Raw genomic sequence first — 22,189 nt, 5'->3', positions numbered from 1 at the left:
AAAATGTTATCTATCGATCTGTCGTTCCGAAATGTATTTTTATTTTTTTAATTTTAGTATTTGTATTTCAGTTTGTTCAATTACAGTTTCCCATTCCTTTTTGAAAACATTCTAAGGATTATTAATTTTTAAAATTATAAAAATTATATTCTGATGTTCTAATCGGATAATATTTCGATTTTGAAAATGTCTGCTAAATCAGCGGAAAACGTTTTATGAACAAAATATTGTTGCTGCAGAAATCTAGAACTGGTGACATTTATAACATATTCCAGCTTATTACGATTATTATTAATGCCTATGTAGTTGAATAGTCTCTGCGTAAACCAAACATATTTAAAATATGCTTTTTATTAATAAAAATGTAATAAATATAATACTTTCCGGAACCTTTTACCGGTGTTAGACGCAAATCGAAACAATTTCCGTTAACGTTTTCGAACTTGGTAGTTCTTCATCAGACGGTAAAAAACGAGGAACGCAGAACGAATAATCAAACGAGTTGTTTTTAAACCGAAATCGAATGCTTCACGATGCAGCTGGTCGGACATGCGCATACGGTGCGAGTAGATGGCGATTAAAGGTCCGCGTCGATGAGGGTCTGCCAGGCTAAAGGCAAATTGAGTTCCTCTTTATAGTTAATGCAGGTGGTGGTGCGGCTGTGTTTGTAAATGGAGATAGCCTCCAACCATCTCAGATGTTCAGGGTGAGGCGATGCGATGATAAGCCTGGCTTGGTTGAGGGCCGCTTCGATGCCCGGATCGGTGGCGTAAGTTGAGAGTGCCGTAGAATTTCTCTCATGTAGAATGTCAGCATTGTGCTCACGTAATCTGATCCCCAAGGATCTCTTGCTTGAGCCGATGTAAACAAGGTTTCTGTCAAACCTGTGATCCTTAAGAGGAATGGAATAAACGCCCAGAAGTCTGTTGGGGTCGGGGGAATCCTTCGCGTTACGGAGTATGTCCAAGATGGTGGGACGTCTTCTGTATGCGATTTTAATACGGCGCTTGCGGGTAATCTTCTTATATAACTTCGCCACGTACGGATTATATGTGACGGGGATCCGTGTCTCATCCTCAGGTTGATTGGCGAGACGTGATCGGATGCCGGAGATACGTGCTGTGCGACGGTGACGGTTAGCTAATCTATTAATAAGCTTGTGGTACCCGTGGATGGTCGCTACGCGTTTGACATGCTCCAATTCGGTGGCCAGTGCTGCTGGAGTGGACGAATGCGAAAACGCCCTCTTAATTAACATGTTGAAAGCGGCGGACTTGTATTGGAAAGGGTCACATGACCCAATAGGGATGTAAAGAGAAGGCATACCAGGTTTGCGGTAGACCGAAGTTTGTATATATGGTTCTTCAATGCTGATGTTTAGATCTAAGAAATGGACCCCAGTGCTGTTAGCTTGTTCCAATTCCACCGTCAAGCTATAAGGGTTATCATTCACTGCTTCCACGAATGCCGACACATTTTACAAACTTCGGTCTACCGCAAACTTGGTACGCCTTCTCTTTACATCCCTATTGGGTCATGTGACCCTTTCCAATACAAGTCCGCCGCTTTCAACATGTTATTATTATGGAGAATTGTACCGGATGTGTCGGCATTCGTGGAAGCGGTAAATGATAACCCTTATGGCTTGACGGTGGAATTGGAACAAGCTAACAGCACTGGGGTGCATTTCTTAGATCTAAACATCAGCATTGAAGAACCATATATACAAACTTCGGTCTACCGCAAACCTGGTATGCCTTCTCTTTACATCCCTATTGGGTCATGTGACCCTTTCCAATACAAGTCCGCCGCTTTCAACATGTTAATTAAGAGGGCGTTTTTCGCATTCGTCCACTCCAGCAGCACTGGCCACCGAATTGGAGCATGTCAAACGCGTAGCGACCATCCACGGGTACCACAAGCTTATTAATAGATTAGCTAACCGTCACCGTCGCACAGCACGTATCTCCGGCATCCGATCACGTCTCGCCAATCAACCTGAGGATGAGACACGGATCCCCGTCACATATAATCCGTACGTGGCGAAGTTATATAAGAAGATTACCCGCAAGCGCCGTATTAAATCGCATACAGAAGACGTCCCACCATCTTGGACATACTCCGTAACGCGAAGGATCCCCCGACCGCAACAGACTTCTGGGCGTTTATTCCATTCCTCTTAAGGATCACAGGTTTGACAGAAACCTTGTTTACATCGGCTCAAGCAAGAGATCCTTGGGGATCAGATTACGTGAGCACAATGCTGACATTCTACATGAGAGAAATTCTACGGCACTCTCAACTTACGCCACCGATCCGGGCATCGAAGCGGCCCTCAACCAAGCCAGGCTTATCATCGCATCGCCTCACCCTGAACATCTGAGATGGTTGGAGGCTATCTCCATTTACAAACACAGCCGCACCACCACCTGCATTAACTATAAAGAGGAACTCAATTTGCCTTTAGCCTGGCAGACCCTCATCGACGCGGACCTTTAATCGCCATCTACTCGCACCGTATGCGCATGTCCGACCAGCTGCATCGTGAAGCATTCGATTTCGGTTTAAAAAAAACTCGTTCGATTATTCGTTTTGCGTTCTTCGTTTTTTACCGTCTGATGAAGAACTACCAAGTTCAAAAACGTTAACGGAAATTGTTTCGATTTGCGTCTAACACCGGTAAAAGGTTCCGGAAAGTGTTGTTTACATCCCCGGTGTTCCTTGATGTATGTAGATATTTGTAATAAATATAGTTTCTCCGCTAGGTTTTTATTATAAAATTTTTGCCTATTTGTAAATTTAAACTCATATTTTCTTTTCTGTATTAATTGATCTTTTAGCATAGTTGTTAGTTTTTTATCACTCCTAATACAACAAATATACAGGTATATATATATTAATTCATTTCATAATCAAAATTTTTAAAAGTTAGTTATTAAAATTTAAATAATTTCAGACGAACAGATGGAGAGATATACTTGGAGGATTGCATTGGTAATTATTCCATTATCGGTAGTTACGGATTTTGTTATTAATTTCTATAAAACTGTTGAATCTATTTCAGGAAACGAAGTATGAAAATTATGTGATGAAACAAATTTTTAAACAGTATTCTCACTTTAAAATTATTCAAGAAATACTAAATTTCAGGTAAAATAAAAACTGTACTTTTATTGAAAAATATAAATATAATTAAAATAAATATTCTTGATCGCAGCTGTTCATATCAGAACAAAAATATATAATGGTTCGATCATTGTATGCCCATAGCAACATCGGAATGTTGCTATGGGCATACAATGATCGAACCAACTACATAAACATGGCCAAGCTCTACATGCAGAGCTATGCATGTCTATTGCAAGTTGGGGACAAATTTGATTCGTACCTCCGCTACCCCTTCGCATTTCGAGCAAACTTAATTCCGTTTCCAGATACTATGGATGTTCTGATATCGAGATATCAAATAAATTAACACTTTTAGTTGAGTTGGAAAATGAAATTTTTCCACCTAGATTCCCAGTTTTACACATTGGGCGGTTTCTGAGATTATCCTTTTCTTAACCTTTTAAGCATCCAGTAGGAAGTTTTATTAGATTAAAAACGTTTTTCGGCCGCATTAATCAGCCTTCGTCAGTTAACGAATAACAAAAACGAACAAAATTCGAAATTACAAAAAAAAAAAAAAAACGGCGTTCGAAATTTACAAAAAACCGCGCTTGCGCATTGACGGGTTTAAGCCCCGTTTTTCGTATCAAAACGTGTATCAGGTTTTTTGTAAATTTCGAACGCCGTTTTTTTCTTTTTTTGTAATTTCGAATTTTGTTCGTTTTTGTTATTCGTTAACTGACGAAGGCTGATTAATGCGGCCGAAAACGTTTTTAATCTAATAAAACTTCCTACTGGATGCTTAAAAGGTGTAGTACGTTTGTTTTACAGTCCAGTAAACGTTTCTTTTATCCTTTTCTTCCCTGTCAGGGTGTAAAGCTCCATTTCTTACACAAAAATGTATAAAATAAATTATATATGAATATTGTAATATTCGGTAGACTAAGCCTTTTGCCGAATTTATAGTAAATAATGGAGGTTAAACAGTTAGTTCTTATAACCGAAATAAAGTATCAGGATGTTTCTACTTTTCAATTATATCTATTTTAGATTTACGATTTATCTATTGTTTAGGAATATTCATTGCGCAAATTTTCAAATATTGTAATGTTATTTTAAGATTAGAAGATTCAAAGTTTGACAGTCTCCAAGGTTATTTGTATTTTATAATTTATGACAATACTTTAAGACTAATCGTTATTTATTATGTTTCTGCCCAGGAATCGAAAGGCGGTTAGAGAAAAATCATAAGAGATCACATATTAGAAAATGGTAACTTCTCGGATGGAGACGACGAAGCAATTTTTCGATTAAAACAAGGAAAATTCGCCTTTATTTGCGATATATACAGAATTATAAAAATTAGAAAAAGAATAAGAGGAAAATGGTACATATCTGACGATGTTATCGGAACTTTTTCTGTTGGTTACGTCGTCAGACGAACATTTCCGTATAGAAAAGACATGAATAAGTTGTAAGTGTTTATACTTTTTTAACTTTAAGCAAATTATATTTCGTAATATTAATCTAATTGAGGCCGATGATAATCTTATTTTCACAGAATCGTCAGAATAATTGAGTCTGGAATCAACGATGTAACTTTTCCAAGAGACAGAGTTCCCGATGCCGTATCTGAATCAGAAGAGAAACCGCTAACCGTGAGAACTTCTACGGACATTTCTTTCTCCTCTCCATTGGATATTTACTGGCGCTAATTTCCGTTCTAATAGAAAATGTCGTTGAAAAATTTAAAAAATCAAATTCGTTGCATTCGGAAAATCAAAGCACATCCGGAGAGTGTCATTCCGCTTAATTAATTGTTGAAACTTCAAATCTTTAACACAACTTACTTCATTATGTTAACAGTTACTTTAAAACTACTTTAACTTCAAATAGACTAATATTTAACCTTTAGAATTAGTATGACTTTGAACATAATTATATGAATTTGTCTAACTATCAAAATCTCGAAAATTATTTAACCTTCTGAACTATTTTGAAACTATTTAACTCTAAAAAATTAAAATCTAAATGTAAAATACTCATAATCTTAAATTTCTTAATTTCGAGTGAATCTGATATTCAAATAAGTCCATTTTATTATCGGAAACGGCTTTGGATGCATGCCCGCTCTATCTTAGCAGTTATCTCTACAATGCGGAATATTTGGTGTAAAAAGTTGACTAATTTGAGGGCTGGAATGGTGGACACTTTCTTTTAAAATGGTAGAAAATTGGTCCGTGTTTAAAATCGGATTATCTATGTATTTATGATTCGCAACATTTGTGAATTAATATATGCAATTTCACTAGTAACATAAATTTGCCGAGAAATGACATATTATTTTCTGAGTTAGCATGCAGGAAAACACAAAATCCGATACATATACAACTGTAAAACTTTACTTTTCCTCGCAGTGAAACGAAAATGTGTAATTCTCACATATCATCACCATTTCTATGCTATCGAATGCGAAGCTTTGCTGGTTTGCTAAAAGCAAATTTTTGTAAATCGAGAAAGATTTCTTAACATATATAGACATTAAAATAGCATAATTTTTTTACAGTGTATTCTACAACCAATGCAGTTAATGTTTCATATTCTGAGTTTGATGTTTGTAAAACCTATCTAATTTTTTCTTGGTAAAGACATCATCTACCTACTTATCACATTTTGCGAGATTTTTCACTGCTTTTATATAGTCAAATTGCGTGTTTCGATCAGTTTTATTTCTCTTACAGAAGTTTGAAAGTTTGAAAGGATAAAACATTGCGAATTGTGTCTCTATTCTCAATGAATTTTTTGGCATTTGTGACGAATTTAAAATCATGTACAATCAGAAAACCAAGTTATTGCATGAGAGCGTCGAAATTTTCAGCATGAAGATTTATGGAATAATCCAGATGTCCCATTTCGTTACAACAGATTCTGACTGTTTTCCGAATTTGTTATATTTTTGTAGATTTTCTGACGATAAAGGTGACTTCGGCAGTGCTTTTTTCATTTCCGCAACAATATGGTTAGCATTAGTAAACTCTATCAGAACGCTTTCGCACAGAGGATGTTAAACGTGTGCAATATAAGTGACAGGGTTCAATTTTGTAAACAAATTTTTAATGCATGCAAAAGCAGAAACGTGCCTTCGTCAGGTACTTTTATGCATGTTTATCAAAGAAATGTTTAAATGCATTATGCTGTACTATAGAAATTTTTGCCTATTTCAAACATCGAGGTCACACGTATAAAAATTTATTTATGAGACTTTGCCGTTGGGATTGATGTTTAACAAATGGCGGATTGAAGTTTCAATGGAAAGCGGAACCCTGATGGAATCTCTTGCTTGATAGGTGTTTCACATTTTCGATATAAAAGTAAAGTCGAAATGATGAAATTTGTTAATATTTGTGGCAGCGGAAAACTATGATTTATGTAAAAATTGGTAAAAATTTCTATTATTTTTCACTTCATGAGCTGAGAATTATTCACAAGTCATTTCTTACCCCGCCTCGTGGACCTATTGGTTGAGCACCAAAATATCCAAAACTTATTTATTACTGTGTTGTATGTAGTTTATAACTGTTAGCTATTCGTATATTTACGCAACTCGCTTATATAAATCTCTGTATATCTAGCAAAATAAAAAGTCTTATCTGCACTTGATTGCCTCTTGTTCTCGATTTAATTGTTAGGAGTAAGAATAAGATTGTTTGAGTTAATCCATACGTGAGTGAAACCAGCAGAACATTAATTAAAACTTAAAATCAAAGAACACTTAAGAGCCGTTATATGCAAGTTATATGTCTTGTAGATTGCGAGCTCTGACTAGACTATGTCAAAATTTTTAAAAGAGAAAATACATTATTAATACGAAATTTTTCGAACATCTAGGAATTAGCAAAATTACAGAAAGTAGAATGAATTTTGAACACTGGCACTGTCATTGGTGAGATGTGCAACTACAGCGATAAGAATAGTTCATTAATGATATCCCTCCCTTCCTCATATCCAGTATCTTTTCATATTTTCATATTACCCACTGTAACGTTCATGTAAATTTCAGTTGAGTCTTACAAATATAATCACACATCATCTTAATAAGTGTTATTGTTTTTGATTATACAAATTTTTTTATATATTTTTTATTCGCTATACTCTCTCCTTTTATAATTTATAAATATTTTTTTATTAATATTTTTATCTGTTAACTTACACTTTTAATAGATTTTATTTTTTAGAATGTACAAGCATCTGTATTCTTACCACTTCCGTTAACTTATCGTACTCCCATTTTATAATATACGGGTATCCATTTTATTTATATTTTTATTTAAAACTCTCTACAGTTTACTTATTTTACAATTTACATAGGTATTTTTTCGTACCTTCAAATCTACTTGCCATGTTTTATGACTTTGCACGTAACACATATGTAACTTTAGCTATCCAGATTATATTGTATTCGTTATAACTTTACGTATATATTCAACTATAACTTGTAAGAAGAGTTTAAAATCTGCTACTCAATAGCACCTTTCCCTATTAACTTCACATCTGCAATCGTCAAGAATTCGGGGGTCTGAGGGGGGAACTGAGGGGTCACGAAGGGGAAGGAATAGCATGGTCAGGCGATAGAGGAGAGAAAGGTTCCCACTTTTTTCACACTGGACATATGTGAAATGGACGTAAAATTCATCTGTGCTTGTGATCACCTTTCTTTTTAGTTAAATTGTTGTATTTTTAACATTTGTAATATTACAAATTGTCGCAGTCAACAGGATTTCAGTACACAGTTGTATTTATATAGTCTTGAAGTAGAATCATGCTTTTCAAATTCTTGGTTCAGAAGATCGAAGACTCCTACATTATCTCCCGATATCAACTAGAAGGAGAAGACGAATGGATGGAAGTCGATCAAGAATTTCAAGAAATCGAAAATCATTCCGCATTTTCGTCCTTCTCGGTTTTTCAAACTGCCATCAGGACGATGACGAATTATCGGACACTATCTATTTCATTATCGGAGACAGAAGCCGAGCTTTATCTTAACAAAACTTTAATACGAACGGCCGCTTCGGACCGTTCTCCCCCTACAGACAGTTCGTCTGACCCGAAATCGGATGTGTTGGCTCAAATGGTTCAGTTGCAAAAGCTGCACATGAAGCAACAAGCCGAAACGTTCAAGATTATGAACTCTTTTCGGCAAACCATCGAAAAAATGTCAATAAACTCATCTCGCGATACGATCATCATAGAAAAATATGATGGAAAATCGGAGGAAGCGCGTATTTGAATAATTTCATACAAACACTCGTGTGTGCATCTCACAATTGGATTACAGAAGAACAAAAAACCCGTAACCTTCGAAATTATTTAGAAGAAATTGGTACAATTCTCGAGTATTAGATAGGGTCGGTGATAATTGAGAGGAATGGAAAAACTCCTTTCTTAGTGTATTCGGACAGAATCGGATCCAACTGTCCATATTAGTGGATATGTGGGAATACCGTGGTGATTCACTATTAGAATATTATTTCGAAAAACAACGGCGTATCCAACTTGCATATCCGGATATTGGGGAACAAAGCTTTATCACCATGGTATTGCGTGGATTACCAGCTGATATGCAAACTATTCTTCTAGAACACAATTTAAATGACAAAAAAAGCTTACATGTCAGATTGAGCAAATTGGTACCTACCAAAAAATCGGCACCGAAGAAAATCGAAAGAAGAGATAATAATATTCATGGTAACCGAAGTTTCACCTCCGTGAATGAAATTGATAATGGTCCCCTTCTAGTAGTAACTGTTTGGATGAGAATCTGAAAAATAGGGAAGATGCAAATAACGAGTAAGGAAGGGTTTACCGATCCCTCTGACAAAATCAGATCATTGTTTAGTCACGAATCATAATGATCCCTGAATTTTCTCAATGGCAGTGAATAACGTGCATTGCTCGGTTTTTCTAGATCCAGGATCCACGGTCAACCTCATTAGTCCTAAACTGATAGATAAATGCAAACAACAATCCCACCCGATACATATAGTCTTAACATCATTTAATGGAGCACTTACTGTATATAAAGAAGGTGTTTTGGCCACTATAAAGTTTAGAGATCGAACCTAACACATAGAAGATATTATCGTTAAGGAAATGGACTATGATCTTTTGCTAGGGATTCACACATTGAAAAAACTTAACATCTGCTGGAATTTCGGTAAGCAGAAAGTTTTATTAGTTAAAACAGACAGAATTATATTACAAAAAGAATACCTTTTTTTGGAATTTTCCCGGCATCGATCAACCCGATTATACCAGATCCCCTAAGTACACTGTCGATTTTAATGTAACAGATACGAATGTGCTTAAATATAAACTGTATCGATTGTCTTGTGACAAATATCAGTGGTTAAGAACCAAAATAAAAGACCTGTTAGCACAAGGCATAATAGAAAAAACATCTTACGCTTCCCTTCCCAAAGGGACTGGCGATTATAGATTGGCTCATAACCTATATGAAAATCAACGAAGTAACTGAATTGGATCCTTATACCTTTCCTTTAATAGATAATATCATCAATTGATGATATTGTCTATTTGGAGAATGTAAATATTTTACAAAATTGGACTTAAAAGATGGATTTTGGCAGATTGGAATTCGTGAAGAGACTAGAAAGTACACGGCTTTTGTCACTACATTATCAGTATTCTCGTTTGCTTCAAGGTTGGAAAAATTCTCCGGGATTATTCCAAAAAGATTTGGATAAGGTACTGGAGAATCTCTTGGAAAATGAAAAAGTTCGGAATTATATCGACGATATAAGCACAGCTCTGCATTACTTATTTCATTGTCAGGGTCTGACAATGAATTAAGTAATGCAGAGCTCACTTTCAAGTATTAGAGAGGCTATACAATACAAACTTTGTCATAAACCCAAAGAAATCAGAATTTAAAGTAAATAAAATCAAATTCTTGGAAAAAGTTATAGACGGTTTTAGCAAAACTACGGCAACAAAGTCGATCGAAAAAGTTCGTAATATGGAGATTAAATAATTCCCGAAGAAAGTTTCACGTATAAACTGATATTTTGGTATAAAATAATTCCACTATAAACGTCACATCCAATTTTATCATTAGCGAGGTTGAGGCCGAAGTTTTAAACGTGAAAACGTGTACGTCGGACGTTCAGAGCCGTTTTCCTGTTAGCCTAGATGTTTGATAATGGCGTTTGAAAAGTCAGTACAATCATGCTCGACATTCCAAACGCTATTTACAAACTTCTAGGCTTAAAGGAAAGCGGCTTTGAACGTCCGACGTACACGTTTTCACGTTTAAAACTTCGGCCTCAACATCGCTAATATCAGACAGAAGTCAACGTTTGTATTCAATTAAAATCTCATAGAAGTTGCTGAAGTCTAAACGGAATGTAATTTAATGGCTATAATGTTGTTAGAAGTATTATCGTTATATTGGAAAAGTATTGCAAATATATTGTATTTCGTAGAAATTACGGTATAAATAAGTAAATTTAGACAATAAACTTTACTTTGTATTAGCGGATAATTGTCTGTTTTAAATTAATAATCGACCAATAAAAAAATTCTATTTCTTGCAATTTATTTCATCGGTACAAACCCTTCAATACAAGAAATTATTATTAAAAATTCTCCCAAATTTATCAATGTTAGTGAATAAATAACATTGTGAATAATTAAAATTTATTATACGATATGAAAACCATAAATGAATATTATGTGAGGATCGAGACAAGCCATGTATTTTAGGATACAAATACCTCATAATTTTATTGAAATTCTTTATTCATATTTGTGTTAAAATAAAAATACTAGCAAAATAGTTTATTAAATTAATGTAATAAAAGACACATAAAGTAAGAAAACCTCCTGTTAAAACCTGACAAACTTTTTACTTTTATGGTAAAAAGGAAGATAAGATTCCTTTAAACTGCACCTTGTCTTGATTTTCTCACACTATCTGTCTTATTGACACATCAGATTATCCCGTCAGATGATACGAATCGTAGGCAATGATTGGAGGAAATTGCCGATATATTGGACAAATTTCCAATCATTCGGGGCCCTTCACGGGAACATGCCATAATACCTGTCTTCGACTGAAGAGAAGAGGTCCAGACCCAGCGACAAAGGTCCATAGCCACTGAGCGAATAACCTCAGGTACTATTAGTTAACATATGTAAACTTTCTCTCTCGTTAATTAGAGTTAATTTGTGGGTATATCTCGTTCTCCATTGTTTAAGGTATATTTAATCTTTTTCTGTATTCTATTTGTCTATATATATTTAATGTTTTGTTTTGTATTTGACTCATTTCCTCCTGTACGGACATTCGCCACGTACTGTACAGTACAGTACAGTACGATCGAACTTACCCGCGACTCTCTCCACTCCATGAATAATCCCCTCCTATTTTAGCCATCCACTGACAAAGTGGGCGGATCTTTCAGATCCAACGCCGACCACGGGTACCAGTGACCTCTGGTGACCCCAGATTTCGCACAATTATATTAAAAAATGCATAAGATATTTATTTGTTTTTAAGTGATTTTTTAGTAACGGTGACATTCTCTTACAAATTATCTTATCAGACAACACTCCAGGTTTAATTTTTATTACATTTGTGTTTTAACTTAAGACATATTTATATAAATTCTACAAAATTGATTATATTTAATTTTTCTTCTGCGATTAACAGTCCATTAGAAGTTTAAGAAATGAAGAGATTTTTGTTGCACGTTTTCATTTCTCTCTTTATTGTAATAAATGCCGATCCATTCATAAGTAAGTAGCATTAAAAGTAAATATTTCTTCAATTAACTTAAAATTATACAATTTAATTTTTATAAAAATTTTTATTGAATAAAGGAAGTTGCAAAAACGATAAATTTGAATGTAACAACGGAGCTTGCGTAAATAAAAGTTACTGGTGTAGTAGTTACCACTACAATTCAGTCTGCGGCGATGACAGTGATAAAATAAATTGCAGTAAACGTAAGTTATTCCTTTTGTTACTAATTATTATTACTTGAATATTTCAAATTTTTATATTTATGATTATTTAATTGAGCACAAGTGTCACGGCCTAGTAGATTGTATGCTGTATGCCGTGTACCTAACTATAGTTCCGTTAATTTCAAGCAATATATTGTTAGCCTTCTGTCGTGGGACATCCAGGTTCAAACCATATCCAGACCCAATTGTTCTCATCTACTTTCAATACTGATCGGTCCTATTGACTTCGAATCTGCCGGTAATGAGAGTAACTGGCAAGACCCCAAACTGTATATAAGATCCCGTGATCTATTAAATTTGGGGTTTTACATTAATAAATTATTTGTTTGTCTAGAACATCGTTAATGTGTTTGATATGTTAGCAAACTTGATAAATTACCAGACTAACTATTAATTTATTTGATAAAACAGTAGTAGTGCGTTATAGCTTAAAGGGGCCCCAGGCGAATTTGAATTAGGAGGTCTCATGTAGTGTTGACTTCGAACAGTTTTCTTCGAGAAAATTTTTCGGAAGATTCCACCGGTACTACGTTGTGCCGGTGTACTCCGTGCCTACGCTACACTAGAAATCTAGGATCTTCAGATATGATCCAAATTTAAATTTTTATATTCTTACTACTATAACGAGTTTATAAAATATTGGTTTGGGGGCACAAACAATTGCCCATAGAATAAAGCGCCACTTTATTTTAGTTTTTATTATTGAAATTTAACTATTAAAAATATGTAACACTGTGGCTTTATGATCACGACCTTGCGTAAAATATCTATTTGGATATTATTCAAAACAGACAAGAGAAATCAATTTTATATACACACGCTGTAAAATCTTAAATTTATCACTAAACGACAATAATAATTGTAAGAAAAAAGTTGTTAAAACGTTCAGTATATAAAGATTAATTTATTATATGAATACAAAACTGAGAAAATTATATGACACATACAGTATATTCATTTCTAATAGTTTATTTAAATATAATGCATTTTCCAATTAAGGTTTTAATAAATACTGCAGTGAGTGTAAAGGACATTTTTAATATTATTTATTTTACTTATCGTCTTTGTGACAATTTAACTTTTAATCAGTGGAGTAAACTTATAACCGGATGTCCATAGATATCGATTATCATCATCTCAAGTTAAATATAGCTCGACCTCTCCTTAAGAGTGGAATAAGTTTTTCATTACGTCTATAAAAAATTCTTTATTTAATTGTGCTTTATTTAGTCCAGCTCCTATTATTATTACATTATTACATAGCAAGAACCTTTTCTAGGAACGCAGTACCAAATTATAACAAAGATTATAGAAAATACAGTAGTTCGAATCATATTATGTCCCTACTACAGAAACCATTTCGTCAAAAAAAAGCGGTGCATTTATTATTTTGTGTCGAAATATATTAAATTTAATTAAAATATTGTCATGGATAAATAATACCCTTTCTATGGAATATAAAACTTACAGAAAAGCGAATAATTACTCAAATCCTAGAACTGAACAGTTGCATGAACGATTTCTTCTGATCGAACAGTTTTATTTTTCAGATCGATGTGTTCTCTTTCAATACAAACTAAAGACAAGAGAATACTCTGGTTTAGCATAGTATTAGAAATACCATACTCGCTCCTAAACTTGTAGTAACTGTATTATTGGTATTTCAAACCCATTGAAACTTGCGAATTTTCCATGCACATTGAGCCCATATCCGCAATTTCGTCACTATTTACAAGGATTTTTTTATAATAGTATTTCTTGCAAAATTCTTTATTTTTTTAAGATTTTTAGCATTTTAAATATTCCTTCCTTTGCATTACGGTTGAATATTTCATACTTTATTCAAATCGTCTGTTTTAACCTTCTTGATATTATATCTTCACGTAAAAAATTATCAATAATATACAGTACTGAATGAATATTATAATCTTTTTATATCTTCTGTTGTTTATAAGATTGTATTACATAATTTTAAAAATTACTCTCTTAAAATAATTTTCCTAAGGAAAACTTTCCATCAAACTATCGAATAACATTATATCAGACTTTTAGCTTATAATAGGTATTACAGGTCAAGCATTTTACGTAGTTTCCTCCTGCTTATTTCCCCCACAATATCCTAGATTTTACACGAGTGATAATAGTGTCAACAAACGATAAAAGCTCTCTAATCTCGGAAACGCGTGTTAGTTTACGAGAGTCAAACCCTCAATGTCAATTACTTGATCCCAGTAAAAGAGATCTATTTAAATCTAGAACTAGAAATGTATTGAAAGAAACTATTTTCTGAATCTATACATGGAGTTCATAGTACGACCCTCATATTATGGACCCCAGCACAATTGTCTTTCATGCCTCACAATAATATGAATTCTGTAAAAAGTATTCTTTTTCCTCATTCTTCAGATAATGTTTTCAGAATAAAATAGTCTGATGTCTAGGCTATTTCCATCTGCCATTTCAACGTGATAATCCATTAATTATGAAGTAGGCTAGAATAAACTTTATGTTTTTGGTATGTGAATTCTAGAAGATAGCATGTAAATATAGAAATCAGTAAGTGTTCCGTTTTAATAGTAAACGCTTGAAACAAAACATTCATTTTATTTCGATATGATTCGTAATGTGGGATATGTGCTAAAAAATTAGAAACATCCTTTATAAATAAATCTATATTATAATAAAATATTAATCCATTTGCAGATTACCCCTATTGTGCCAGTTATCAAACTTACTGTAAAAATAATGGAAAGTGCATTCCATTTAAATGGGCATGTGACGGTTACCAGGACTGTACCGATAGTTCCGACGAACATAATTGCCGTATGTTAAAATTGTATTTACATAAATATTAATAATCGGCTATATATATAATCATTTTTTATTTTATTTTATTTTAGTAACAGAAGGTTATCGAATCGAAGATCTACCTGGAGTAAGAGAAAGTATAGATAGGGGGCTTTCTTGGTTGATTACACAACGAAGGTCAGATTGGGGTTGGGGAAAGGACACCAATCGAGCCATTGTCACACTTCGTCTCTCCGATAATCTGGATTTCGATCCAAAACATATAAGTCAATTAATGTTTAAGCAACTGAAACTTCAACTTTCTGGAACTTTACTCACGTAGGCCTACTACAAAATATTTTGTACTTGACAATTGATAACTTGTTTTCTGTAAATATATATATACTGTTTTCAGAAAGGGCCCAGAAAATATGGAGGCATACGAAATAGCATCGTACGTACATTCGTTACTGGCAATTTGTTCTGATCCGAGAAACTTTCTTGGGTTCGATTTAGTGGAATTAATGAAAGAGAAAATGGAAAAGACCGAATCAATTAATCCTATGGTTGCATTGGCAATTTGTAATTCCAATCAAACTCTCCAGTCACGGCAACTAAGAAAATTAGAAGAAATTACGTTAACGAAGAAAAATTCACCACACTTGACAGGTAATGATTAATATCTCATTTGATTAGCAAATGTTTATAAAGAGAAAAAATACAGCATGTTTTATATTCTAACATCTCATCAAATTTAAGTATATGTTTCATATGATAGAAACTTTATATATAAATTAATCAGATTATATTCTTGACGTGGTGTGGTATAGTTCTAGATATCTTACCTATAGCTGGAATACATGTAGATGAAGCTACGTAAAACTGAAGATAACATAGATATAAATATTATAATGAAATCTTACCAATGGTTTTATGCTATATGTAAGATACACATTTCATTTAAAATATCGTTATGTATCGAGTGAAAAATAAGAAATTTCTTAGGTAAATGCAACGACTGTTTCAATGTCGTTTATTGAAACAAAGTTCAGTGTTACAAATAAACATTCCCAGTTTCAAGTGTGAGAACTGAGGGAGTAGGGCGAGCTCTAATCCCCCTTCACCGGCGACGGGATGCTGAATCCCATTCACGGTGTCTGCGGATGGCGTGAATGTAGGCGAGTGGGAGGGTTAGCGAGGTCGTTGATAAGACGTCAGTAATACACGCAGGATGACACTCATTTAAACATAAGCATAACACATTTAATAAAGCGAGAGCGTACGAGTAGAAAAACAATAGGACACTTCATCCGCAACACTACCGCGTTACGGTATATTAACATTAACGGAAGTTCCGCTTTGCAATGCACTGCGAAATTTCTCACGCCTGTTCGGATAACCAAAGTCTAATTTACAATCTAAAGTTTACCGAGAGAGAGAGTTTACAAAAATGTTCAAATTAAATACCTTTATGTGTTCAGATTGCACGACGAAGTCTCAAACGGTTTCGGGACTGGGGAGATATGGCTCGAAGTATCGGTTTCTTAGTGGAGGGTTCTTTCGACGTTCGGGTGTGATCCCTTTTTACACTTGTTCCGCATGAGAACGGTCACAGGAGATTTTGATTTCATGCGTTCAAGGTTCGACTTGGGTCCGGGTTTATGATTCGGGCTGTCAGGAATCGGTTGTTTCGACGAATTATTGATAATTTCTATCTGATATTGTTACTCGTCTTACCTCATAATTTCGTCTGTTTGACAGTTGGATTATTTGTGATGTTCCCATCATCAATAACTTAGTCATCATCAATAATCGAATGTTTTGATTAAGTTTATAATATACGTCCAAACATCGTAATAAGTGGTGATTCAGTGAGATATTTGATAGGTTTTATATATCCGAGTATCGCGAAAATTATGATGTGGAGATTTTTCCACTTTGTCATCTTTTTTTCCATGTGACCTTTTCGTTACCCTCTTCTCAAGTAGAATATTAGACTCGGATTAGCATACTACTTTAAATAGTTAATCTTTACTTTAAATATTTACTAACGTTGGTCAAAACAAGTGGAAATGGAAAAGGGATAGAAATCTCACAAAAGTTACAAGAATTTCTGATAAAATCTATTTCTCTATATCTCAAGATTGTAAACAAATTATTGTTTATAATATAAAGAAATGAAAATATATAGATTCCGAAGATTTAATAATAATTTAGTCTTTGATTTGGATACGTTCATTGATATAGATATGAAACAAGAGCATTGTCGTATCGCGATAGAATTCAGTAAGAGACAAAAAGAAAGAAGCGATCCTTGAACTCGTTAGGCGCAGAAAGGGCTATCCAATTATAGGGCAATCGATGTCAATTGCTTTGTTGTTGTGTTTTGTTTGTGTTTTTATACATGAGGTCCGTTAGGAGCACGCAATGCTGTTTTTTAACCCCTAAATTTCGTTTGGGGCCCTCAATCGCGCCAGGGCGTAATGGCATTGTCACTTTGACCCTACCGTATATCAAAAACGGTTATGCAACCTTATCTTTTTTACATTTTTGGAGTTTTCATCTAAATTAATGGAAAATGGCAAAGTTTTATCGAAATCAGCCTATCGACTTTTCAGAACGAATTCAGTTCTTTATGCCCATAAAAGACGTTTGAACGACCATGGTCTACGCCTGAAAAAGGCGGCGAGTTCGTATCTCGAAGCATAGATCTCCATTTTTAAGACATTATTGGATTCCTCATCGTAATCAATGGAAAACAGAAAGTGTAATCAAAACGATCAATCAAATTTTGAGATTGAATGCAGTTTTATAAACCATATAGAATATGCTTCTCTAACGGTCTTCCTCAATTATTATTAAAAAGGCAAATTTGTAATTTTATAATTTTTCTAATCGTATTTCTTATAAAATTTTAAAAATTCGATATATTTAATTTTTTTGAAATTTTGTACAGATACTCGGGCGTATGCTTTAATGGCGTTGTGGTGTATGAAACACCGAATTAAATCATTTCAAATAAACTCTTCTGCGGATGAATCTGATGAATACAGTAGCAAAGTTTTAACCTTTAACGCAATAAAAGAGCAATTAACAACGTTACAGAATGAAGACGGTAGCTTCGGAAATTTGTACACGACTGCCGTTTTAATGCATGTAAGTTTTAATAATTCATCACTATGTAAATACAATGTACGTATTTTGTTTTATTAATTTTATTACGTCGATTGATATTGATAGGCGCTACTTTACGTGAATTTAAACGTCAGCACCGTAAAAAAATGGAAAACCATTAATTATATCATTTCGAAACAAAACCAAGACGGATCCTTCGGGGATAGTTTGGCAACTTACTTAATACTTCCAATACTGAATGGACGAACATTTGTCAGTTTGGGAAATCTAAATTGCTCCATGGTTGAACCACGTTGGTATCTCAACTTCTCTCTGTGTTTACACAGTTTCCACGTGTAATTATTAATTTTATTAAAACTTTCCAGGAAACGTTACAATGCACGAAGAAATCGATTCTAAAAATCTTCCAAAGCACCGTGTTAGCTACTTTATTTTCGTTGGACAAAATAAAGATATCATATCTAATATTGTATTAAACGTTCCCGTTAATTCGACGTTTTACGACGTCATGCGCTTAGCTTCAGAACTGGATAATAAATTTCGGTAAGTTTCATCTCTTATTTTTTTCCATGAAATTCTTACGTATACAGCAATTCTTATATTGAAAAAAATATATTGCTGGCTTTTGTTTAAAGTTACTAATTGATATTGTTTTTTTTTATTAATAAAATACGTTAGTATCAAGAACACACAGATATGAGATTACTCCTAATAATGATTACCATTTCATTGTCAATTTGCGAGACACAGCAAATAATTTTGTCACCAATCGGCAAATCGCAACTTCTATTATATTAGAAAAATAATATATGTATTTATTAATTTATTTATGCTGTTATGCTGAATATTGAAAGAATTAGAGAGAGAAATTATCATCTGTAATAATAATAATTTATCAGTTTAAAAATTTTTATATATTTATATGTAATGGCTTGGCTATCCATTTTATATAGGCCTATACTATATTAGGGTGTCCCTTATTTTTTGAATATTTTTTTTCTAACGCATAGGGCCTTTATTTTACCCTTAAATACTCCCACAATAAATTTCAGCTCATTTTGATCACTAGAACCCGTGCCGACTTGCATCGAATCATTTCCATACATATGGTCCCAGAGAAGTTGCATGTACTCGCTTTGTTTGCCATTGTAACACAATTTGTCGGGCTATTAACACGTATAGTTTTTTTTCGAAGATGTCAGTAGAATTACGAAGCACTAACAAGCATATTTTATTAGTCGGAGAGATAAACCACTAAATCACAGTGCAAAATTACAGTCAAATCGGCAAGTACTCGCAGTTTTGTTTTATAATATTCGCGAAGTTAAACTAACTGTGAGTGAAAGCACAATTCACCCGTTGAATGAGGAGTAGCGACCCGCCCAAATGGTAGACCTCCCCCGTGGGAACAAAAAAGTCAAAGGAACCATATTCCTACGCGCGACCTTTCACGAAATATAGCCCTGTAAAGATTCGCCTACGTCATTTCCGGTGACGTGACACTGCCTAAAAAAGGGGAGCGTACCGTTCAAAACAAAGGGCGCGTACGCCTTCCTTAGTTACCCCTTGCGCGCTTCGCCGTTCTGCCTACGCGTTCCTGGGGCATGCCACCTGCCTGAAGTTATTCGTGTCGCAGTCTGTCGCCTGTAAATACATTTATATATTATTAATCTTACATTTGCTGGGACGCGAAGCCCGGTCGACGATGACGGTAGTTTACCTCTCAGCCCACCAGCCGACGACATCGTCTTGCTAGAATCATTTTGGAACACATATTTTAGACAAGCAAGCCCAAAGATGGCACTGCGCATGACAGCCCAACCACGTGGTCTTCCCTCAGCCATAGAGATTCAAGATGCTTTGTGGGCCAATGGGGTGCCGACCGCGGGTCACGTGACACGCGGCACCTTCTCCCAGGCTATATAAGCCGTGCCGACCTTCGTATTCTCGCACCCAGTATTTGTTAATGTTCACGAAGGTATCGAACTGCCTTATTCGCGCGACTTTGCAGCCTTTCCTGCAGTAGTTCATATTTTGGGAAAAAGCTAGAATAACTAAAAAATCTATACTTAACTGTGTCAAGAAATTGGTGGATATTTATCACATATGGAGAATCTTCATACCTGATAAATATCCACCAATTTCTTAACACAGTTAGGTATAGATTTTTTAGGTATTCTAGTTTTTTCCCAAAATAGGATAGACTCGCGTATTACAAAAATTACGCTTTCACTCACAGTCAGTTTAACTTCGCGAATATTATAAAACAAAACTGCGAGTACTTGACGATTTGACGGTAATTTTGCACCGTGATATGGTGGTTTATCTCTCTTACTAAGAAAATAAGTTTTTTAGTGCTTCGTAATTCCACTGACATCTTCGAAAAAAAACTATACGTGCTAATAGCCTGACAAATTGTGTTAGAATGGCAAACAAAGCGAATACGTACTACTTCTCTAGCACCATATGTACGGAAATGATTCGATGCAAGTCGGCACGGGTTCTAGTGATCAAAATAAGCTGAAATTTATTGTGGGAATATTTAAGGGTAAAATAAAGGCCCTATGCGTTAGAAAAATAATATTCAAAAAATAAGGGACACCGTAATATATATATATATATATATATATATATACATTACCGTACCTCTTCCACAACGTAATATATATAACTCGTGTACTAATGAAATACCTTTGATAAAACTGCACATTCTTTCATTTTTTTATTCAATTTAATAGAAAACGTGTCATACATTTATCGATAATTATAGGCCTATGTCCAAACATAATTACAATTGCCAATATTGTAAATTTTTTCATAGAATTTGAGAATTTAAATAATGAAATCCTATTCTTGTTTATTTCTTATCGTTTCATAATTTAATTTCTTATCACTCAATAAACCATTAAGATATTCTAGTCGAAATTAGTTACAGTAGACTGAACATAATTGCCACTCGATACGGTAAACACGTTTGTTGTTTCTTACGTATGGTAGGCCCAGGCTAAGCCGAACCCCTTGTAATCCGAAAAGTTTGTACTATTTCTCTATTTAAAATAATGCACGAATCAATTTCACTGTATACCCTCAACTTACATGTAAACTAGATATCACTCACGTGTTGTGAGTATTGCTGCTCATCCTTTCTGTGACCGTCTTTGACTTAACAATTCTAATTTCTATTAGCTACTGAAAAGTCTCTTACAATAGTAAAAAAAAGCAACCAAACGTACACACAATATCCTTACTTCCATTATTCGGAACTACAACTTGACTCAATTAGTTTGGATTAGCGCGACCATACTGTATATGGGAAATAATTTAGCTCTGTGCTTTGAGAGTTTATTAAACCAGGAATTTTCTGTATTAAGATTATTAAAATTATACTATATGCTACTAATTCAAACATCTGTATATTAAAACGACATTTAATGCGTTTCAGATTTAGATATATTGATTATTCGTGGGGCAAGTATATATATTCGATATTCGGCCGAGCTAATGATCCCGAGAAAAGAATTTACTGGCAACTTTATAAAAATGTCGACAATTTGACAATCTATATTGAACAATGTAAGTATTCCGATTTGTGTATTTCAGTTATTTCTGAGCTCGCTTCCTAGTTTATTTTAATATTTATATAATTTTTTAAATGTTATTAATAATATTTTACACATATGCAATGTGAAATTATATTTTTATATATTTTGCAGCACCCGATAAAATGATTCCCGAAGAAGACGATGTATACGTTTACTGGTATAAACCAATCAACGACTGAAAAAGTTTTACTGTATATTTTCGTCATTTTATAAAAATGAACGCAATAGTAATAAAATTGTGATTTTACCATGAAATATGGTGTATTGTCGAATATATCATCCAATTTACATATACAAAATTTAATTTATTTATTAGAAAACAGTTTTATGCAAATAACCCGAAATTTATCTGCATTTAAAAGTTGATGTTAATATGAATGCAGAGTGGGGAAATGAACATAAGAGAGAATGCTGTCATAGCTTATGACATGCTATGTTCTGCATACAAACTGGATGCAGAACATAGGCATTTAGCAGAGAAACATTAAGATAACAAAGTTACAATG

The 22,189-nt window shown here is 34.1% G+C and overlaps 2 protein-coding genes across 2 annotated transcripts; one reads left to right on the top strand and one right to left on the bottom strand.

The window, feature by feature from the left end:
• Positions 1-577: 577 nt before the first annotated feature.
• LOC136971898 (uncharacterized) lies at positions 578-1,258 on the bottom strand. The gene has a single exon (XM_067266423.1). The coding sequence runs from the start codon at positions 1,256-1,258 to the stop codon at positions 578-580; it is 681 nt and encodes a 226-aa protein (XP_067122524.1).
• A 10,603-nt stretch (positions 1,259-11,861) lies between these two features.
• LOC136971897 (uncharacterized protein CG3556-like) lies at positions 11,862-21,884 on the top strand. Its single transcript, XM_067266422.1, has 10 exons — positions 11,862-11,928; positions 12,013-12,138; positions 14,863-14,982; positions 15,060-15,285; positions 15,362-15,615; positions 17,903-18,102; positions 18,187-18,373; positions 18,447-18,624; positions 21,524-21,654; positions 21,795-21,884. Exons 1-10 carry the CDS (start codon positions 11,862-11,864, stop codon positions 21,860-21,862), a joined length of 1,557 nt encoding a protein of 518 aa, XP_067122523.1. The 3' UTR covers positions 21,863-21,884.
• The last annotated feature ends 305 nt before the right edge of the window (positions 21,885-22,189 follow it).

The sequence above is a fragment of the Centruroides vittatus genome, unplaced genomic scaffold, assembly GCF_030686945.1.
Source record: "Centruroides vittatus isolate TY-2023 unplaced genomic scaffold, ASM3068694v2 contig_273, whole genome shotgun sequence".
Lineage (NCBI taxonomy): Eukaryota > Metazoa > Arthropoda > Arachnida > Scorpiones > Buthidae > Centruroides > Centruroides vittatus.
The sequence above is the reverse complement of the archived record's forward strand: the minus strand, read 5'-3'. Positions and strand labels throughout refer to the sequence as shown.

What these genes read in the sequence shown, in the direction of transcription:
- LOC136971898 (XM_067266423.1), bottom strand. Translation starts at nt 1,258, where the DNA reads ATGTTAATTAAGAGGGCGTTTTCGCATTCGTCCACTCCAGCAGCACTG.
- LOC136971897 (XM_067266422.1), top strand. Translation starts at nt 11,862, where the DNA reads ATGAAGAGATTTTTGTTGCACGTTTTCATTTCTCTCTTTATTGTAATA. An exon ending in AAATGCCGATCCATTCATAA is followed by an intron (nt 11,929 to 12,012) that starts GTAAGTAGCATT and finishes TATTGAATAAAG; the next exon opens with GAAGTTGCAAAAACGATAAA. An exon ending in TTCCGACGAACATAATTGCC is followed by an intron (nt 14,983 to 15,059) that starts GTATGTTAAAAT and finishes ATTTTATTTTAG; the next exon opens with TAACAGAAGGTTATCGAATC.